The sequence below is a fragment of the Aethalodelphis obliquidens genome, unplaced genomic scaffold (assembly GCF_003676395.1).
Source record: "Aethalodelphis obliquidens isolate GAN/ISIS:26980383/991018 unplaced genomic scaffold, ASM367639v1 scaffold8, whole genome shotgun sequence".
Classification (NCBI taxonomy): Eukaryota; Metazoa; Chordata; class Mammalia; order Artiodactyla; family Delphinidae; genus Aethalodelphis; species Aethalodelphis obliquidens.
This window is the reverse complement of record NW_020837952.1, coordinates 58,045,929-58,052,413: the sequence shown is the minus strand read 5'-3', so window position 1 is coordinate 58,052,413 and position 6,485 is coordinate 58,045,929. Positions and strand designations below refer to the sequence as shown.

Below are 6,485 nucleotides of genomic sequence, written 5' to 3'. Positions count from 1 at the left end.
TATACCCCTGGGATGGGTGAGGGGGCTTCACCCCTACCAAGGAAATGCCACAATTCCAGCCTGGAGGTGGCACACACTGGTGCAGGGTGGTACCAAGGTTTGCACATTTCGTCGAGGACTGGAGCCACTGAAGGGGACCAGAGAGTCAGGATTGGAAGGTGTGGGGCTGGAGCCAGGGTGGACTGGACCCATGGAGAGGGAGGAGGCCGGCAAAGGGACCTGAGAATCCATTCTTTGTGGTCCTCAGCAGGCCTGTGAGGGTGTAAAGAAATTACGTCCCCATCTGGTATCCATGCCTTTGTCTTCTAGAGTTTGAACAGCTGATGTTCAAGGACAAATCAAGGAGGAGGAAGCAGGCCCACTCCTCTGAGGACAGTCACAGCCTATGCTAAGCCACTCTAGTACCCTGAGCTTACTGGCAGTCCAGTCAACAAGGTAAAGTGCCCACCTCACATGTCTCCAAGTTAGGAAATGGGCACAGACACAAAGAAGATTGATTCATCACCTGGGTGGCCACAAGAGCTAGAAGGTCCAAGGACCAGTTTGTAACAAACTTAGGAAAGGGTCTCTGGGCCATCAGACCAGGTGGTCATGTGACTAGGGAGCTCTGAAGACAATCCTGCTGCCTCCCCATCCTCAGATTCAAACTTGTCATGGCCACAACCAGGCGGAAACGGGCAGAAACCAAGGAAGCTGAGCCAGCAGCCAGCCAGGTGAAGGTCCCCAGCATCACTGCGAGCAGCCTCGAGGTGGGAGGAGGTGGGTTGGGTCCAGGCAACCACTGAGAACTCCGAGGACTTGGTGCTGGGTCTCTGTGCAAGCATGTAAGTGGTACATATGTGTTAATGTGTCTGGCTTTGTGGGTGTGTACATATGCATGTGAGTAGGCAGTATGTGAATGTGTGTAAGTGTGGTTTTTGAGTGTGTGACTGTGTGTGTGTGTTGAGTATACTAGTGTGAAGTGAGGGGACACCAAGAACTTTATCCCCCTACAGTGGTCCCTCTGGTCATTAGGACCTCCCTCCAGCGCTGGGCAAGGGCCAGTAACAAACTTGGGAGGTGAAGGCCACTCAGGAGGAGGCAGGTGATACATGGGAGGACAAGGACATGTTCTGGGGATGAGGCTGTGAGCACATTAGAGAGTGTGAGACTAAAGTGACAGATGGGTGGCAGGATCAAGTCTGAAGACCCCTGATTCTTCCTCGGAATCTTTACAGAGCTGGGGAGTCAGGCTAGGGGAAGGGGAGGACTTCTTGTGTCCTCCCCCTACCCTCTGTAAGCACGTGGAGAGGGCAGGAGGCACAGTGGCCATCTGTGCACCTGACTTTCCCCGACCCCTCCCTGCACCCTCTGGCAGCACACTCTCCCTGGCAGGTTGGCTCAGGGCAGAGGGCAAAGGCCAGTCTCAGCTCCTGTCATAAAGAAGACCCAGACTGGTTGAGCCCTGGAGGTGCAGTTGAGAGTGCCCTGCCTGGGCTAGTCCTAGGTGTCTGATGTGTTGAGGAGCCCAGTGCACACTGAGGCAGCCATGCTGCTGACTGGGGATACACTGGCGACCCTGGCCGTGGCCGTGGCCGTCTTCCTGCTCTTGGTGGACCAGATGCACCAGCACTCACGTTGGGCCGCATGCTACCCACCAGGTCCTATGCCACTGCCTGGGCTGGGTAACCTGCTGCAGGTGAACTTCCAGGACCCACTTCTCAGCTTTAGCCAGGTAAGGAGGGTGGGGGTGGGAAGTGGGCAGCGGAGGTCCTAGGGACCCCACCTAGCAGGAGACAGCGGGTGGTGGGTGAAGTCACAGGCTGGAAAAGGAACTGGGCCAAGAGGAGGAGGCAGATTTGAGAGGCTTCCTGAGGGAGGGCATTTGTTCAGGGCCCGAGAACAGTTGGATTTTCCCAACAGAGGTCCAAGAGGGTAAAGGCCAGGGGGTGGGGGAGTACGACTTGGCAACAGGCTGGGGATTCAGCTGGCCAGCTCTTACATTACGTGAGCCTGAGTCCCTTATGATTACATCAGGAGGAAAGGTCTCGAGAATGGGGGAGAGGAGTCTGGTCTTGAGCCCTATTTAAATCAGGTAGTCGAGGTTGAGAGAGGTACAGTGATCTGGTTCAAATCTTTTGCCACCGTGAGACCTTGGACCTCACGCTTACCTCTATGAATCTGTTTCTTCACCTGTAAAATGGGATGCTAACTTGGTCTACTGACAACTTTGGTGACCTCTGCACAGTCATAGCTGGGTGGTCTGATCCAACTTGAGGTCCTCGACTGTGGTGGATGTAATTAACCCCCAGGCTCACAAGACTGGATAAAATCTTTGCACCCCCTCGCTCCTGGTAGGGGCCTAGGGTTCCCGCAGGGCTCACGCCATGAGGCTGGGGCCTGGGCTTGACAAACGCCCTCGACCTTCGGCCTGCAGCTGCGGCGCCGCTTCCGGGACGTGTTCAGCCTGCAGCAGGTCTGGACTCCCGTCGTCGTGCTCAACCGGCTGGCGCCTGTGCGAGAGGCGCTGGTGTACCGCAGCCAGGACAACTCCGACCGCCCACCTGCGACAGTTTACGAGCACCTGGGTTACGGGCCGCGCTCGGAAGGCAAGCGGAGGAGGGGGCAGACCGCGTCCCGGCGGGGACTGGGTCAGCAGTGACCCGATACCGGCAGGGCCAAGGGGAGGCAGGGTCGCGGACATTCGGTGCAGGGAAGAGCCAGCGAATTTGAAGGGGCAGCAAGAGGAGAAAGGAGTCTGTGCCAAGGGTCCGGGGAGCAAGAATGCGGGCGAGGCAGGGGGCGGGGCCTTACGGAGAGAGGGCGGCCCAGGGCCATCGCGGGCACGAAGGGGAGGTCAGGGTGGGCAGGAATGAGGACAAAGTCAGAGCGGGCGGGGTAGGGCCGGGCCAGGACCTTCCCCGAAGAGGAAAGGGGGTCCCGGTGGGCAAAGTAAAAATTGGAGTCAAGACCTGACCCTAGCAGGGGAGAGTAGGCGAGCAATGCGGGCGGGCAAAGAGTGGGACCGGTCCCCAGCTGGAAGGGGTAGTCAAAGTGGGCGGGAGGGTGAGGTTGGTGTGGGCGGAGCGGAGGGGCGAGGCCTGCCCCAAAGGGGGCGGGGTTGTGTGAGCAGAGAACCGGGAAGGGCGGGCCGAGGAGGATCGGCGAGCCCGCCAGCGCTGTGGGCGAGCAGAAGGTGGGGCCGGGACACACCCGAGCCACGCCCACGTGCCCGCTCCGGCCCCGGGAGTGATCCTGGCGCTCTAAGGGAAAGCCTGGCGCGAGGAGCGGCGCTTCTCCTGGTCCACCCTGCGCAACTTCGGCCTGGGCAAGAAGTCGTTGGAGCAGTGGGTGACCGAGGAGGCCTCGTGCCTCTGTGCCGCCTTCGCCGATCAGGCCGGTGGGTGCTGAGGGACAGGGAACAGGTTTGGAGAGGCTGGGGAAGAGGAAATGAAGGCGACGCCCTGACGTGCACCGTTCCCTCCCAGGACGCCCCTTTAGCCCCAACGCCTCCTGAATAAAGCGGTGAGCAACGTGATCGCCTCCTTGACCTTCGGGAGCCGCTTTGAGTACAACGACCTTCGCATCCTCAAGCTGTTGGACATATTGGAGGGTGGACTGAAGGAGGAGGTTGGCTTCGTGCGCCAGGTGAGGGAAGGGAGCTTCATAGAGGAGACCTCCGTCCTGCAAAGGGCCTCCCCGGAGGAGGATTTGCGTAGAGGGTCAGAGGAGGAAAGGGCATCCCGGGAGAGGAACCTGCAAGGGAAAAGGCCTGGAAGTGGGGAAATGACAGACAACACAGATGGGAGAGGCGGGGTGAGGGTCAGCGGGCTTAGGGGAGGAAGGGTTCCTTCATTGGAAGGCACCGGCACCCATGAGATGTGGACATTAGGTTTATCTTTCTGCGCCCAGGGCCAGGAGAGAGGGGCGACGCCTGCATTTAGGGGCGAGGCCTGCACTTAGGGAGGAACAAGGTCAATGGTGGGGACATCCTGGAGGAGGCTAGGACCTGACTGGTCCAGGTGAAAGCCTGAGCACCACAAGGTCCCAGGGCCCCAAAGCTGTGACCCCCACAGGTGCTGGAAGCAATCCCCGTGCTCCTGCGTATCCCAGGGCTGGCTACCAAGGTCTTCCCGGGGCAGAGAGCCTTCATGGTCCTGATTGATGAGCTGGTCATCGAGCACAGGGTGACCCGGGACTGGGCCCAGCCACCCCGAGACCTGACTGACGCCTTCTTGGATGAGGTGGAGGTGAGGTGGGTTGAGGGTTGAAGGCCCCGTGAGGCAAGCGCAGGCCTGTGTATCACCCCGTGACCAGACACCTGGGCTGACAGGAGCAGAGTGGAAGGCCATTTGGAGGCTTCCTCCCTCTGTCCCTGCGCTTACCTTCCCTGCGTGGCCCAGGCCAAGGGGAACCCCGAGAGCAGCTTCACGCCTGGTGGTGTCTGACCTCTTCTCTGCTGGGGTGATCACCACCTCGGCCATGCTGGCCTGGGCCCTCCTCCTCATGATCCTGCACCCAGATGTGCAGCGAGAGCCTAGCCCAAGGGGCCAGGTGGGATGGGGGAGGGAGGAAAGGGACAGCCTGAGGCCCCTGAGCTTGGTGGGTTTGGCCACCAGTAGCAGCTCTGTGCAGAGGTCACAGTGACCTCCCCCTCCGAGTGAGCACAGCCCTACACAGGAGTCAGGAGGAGGTCAGGGCCCAGCCCTTGGGTCTGACCACTATGAGGATGCTTGTTTTTCCAGGACATGTCCAACAGGAAGTCGATGAGGTGATAGGGCAGGTGAGGCAACCAGAGATGGGGGATCAGGCCCTCATACCCTTCACCATGGCCGTGGTCCATGAGGTACAGCGGTTTGGGGACATCATCGCACTGGGCCTGCCCCACATGACATCCCGTGACATCGAAGTTCAGGGCTCCCTCATCCCAAAGGTAGGCCTGCGGCTCTCCTCACCCCAGCTCGGCACCATCTGCCACCTGGTAGCCCCAATGTGGGCATTGCCAGGTGGGGTCAGGACTGCAATCCAAGCCACCCAATCCTCATTTCCACAGGCACTGAATGTCCCAGGCTGGGTGGGTGTGAGGATGAGAGCAGAGGCAGGGCTGGCCCTGTCCATTCAGAGCCCGTAGTCGGGTAGGGAAGACAAACTAAAGCGTGTCACAGAGTGTTGGAGGAGCCCGTTCACCAAGGGACAGGTGGCAGTAAGGGCACCCATGGGAGGCAAGTCACTTACCCTGCCATGGGGACAGGGAGGGTGCCGAGAAGCTTCTTGGGCTGAGGGTTACTTGAAGAGTCCAGGTGTGTGCCAGGCAGAGGGTGTGTGCCCATGTGTGTTTGGTCGCAGGGGTCCAGGCATCCCCCAGTCCAGACCCCACCCATGACAGATATTTCCTGCCAGGGGACGACACTCATCACCAACCTGTCATCAGTGCTGAAGGACGAGACCATCTGTAAGAAGCCCTCCCACTTCCACCCGGAGCACTTCCTGGATGCCCAGGGCCGCTTCGTCAAGCAGGAGGCCTTCATACCCTTCTCAGCAGGTACCTGTGGGGTGCCCGGTTTGCTTACCTGTCCTGAGGGAGTCTTGAAGGGGAGGAGCCCAGGCCCCCAGGCTCAGAGAGCCCCCATGCCCGCCCACAGGCCGCCGCTAGTGCCTTGGGAGCCCCTCGCCCGCATGGAGTGCTTCCTCTTCTTCACCAGCCTCCTGCAGCACTTGAGCTTCTCAGTGCCCACTGGGCAGCCCTGCCCCAGTGGCCACGGTGTCTTTGCCTTCCTGGTGACCCCATCCCCCTACCAGCTCTGTGCTCTGCCCTGCTAGAGGTGGGCACCAAGCCCCCAGCCCACTCCTCAGCAGTAGCCCTGATGTACAATAAACCAGTCTGGTGGCTCCAACCTGGCTTGAGTCCCACCTAGGGCCCCTGACCGGCCCCTTGGCGCTCATGGGGCCTCAGCAGCCTCCCCAGATCCAGCCCCTACCCCTGCCTGATCCATCCTTACCTGGCATGTGACCCCATTTGAGAGATGGGTATACCGAGGCTCAGAAGGTGACACCTTACCCCCTAGTCGCCCTTGGAGACCCAATACTGGTTACTTGGGTTAGTGACAAAGTCTATAAATAGGTCCTGGCTTCTGCTGGAAGGAACTAGAATAGGCTGGTGAGAGATTTCAGGCCCCAGTGGGGATGAGGAGGGCCCCACTCAACCTGGATGCCCACATTTCAGGCCCAGCCACCCTCAGTTTGCACCACAGGCCAGCAGCTCAGCCAGTACCATCAAGTCTGCTGCCCCCAAAGCTGGCGAACTCAGGGATGGCTGGGAAGCAATAGGCCAGGTTAGCACCCACAGCTCAGTCTTCAGATGCCAGAGCTCTCCCTGGGAAGCCTGATGGCAGCCCAGGAGTGCGCCACCTCCCTGGGACTCTCAGTCACCCCAAGATAGGATGGGCCCCCTTTCCCTGCCCCTTAGGGATGCTCATTTCCCAGCCCCTGCCCAATAGTAGTTGCCA

General features: G+C 59.9%; 1 protein-coding gene across 1 annotated transcript; it reads left to right on the top strand.

Moving 5' to 3' along the window:
* Positions 1–1,496: 1,496 nt before the first annotated feature.
* Positions 1,497–6,099, top strand: CYP2D6 (cytochrome P450 family 2 subfamily D member 6). Its single transcript, XM_027107860.1, is given in 12 exon segments — positions 1,497–1,714; positions 2,417–2,586; positions 3,225–3,379; positions 3,468–3,485; positions 3,488–3,627; positions 4,056–4,229; positions 4,383–4,408; positions 4,410–4,533; positions 4,685–4,912; positions 5,380–5,521; positions 5,622–5,639; positions 5,642–6,099. Coding segments are annotated over 12 exon segments (1,539 nt in total). The 5' UTR covers positions 1,497–1,528; the 3' UTR covers positions 5,800–6,099.
* The last annotated feature ends 386 nt before the right edge of the window (positions 6,100–6,485 follow it).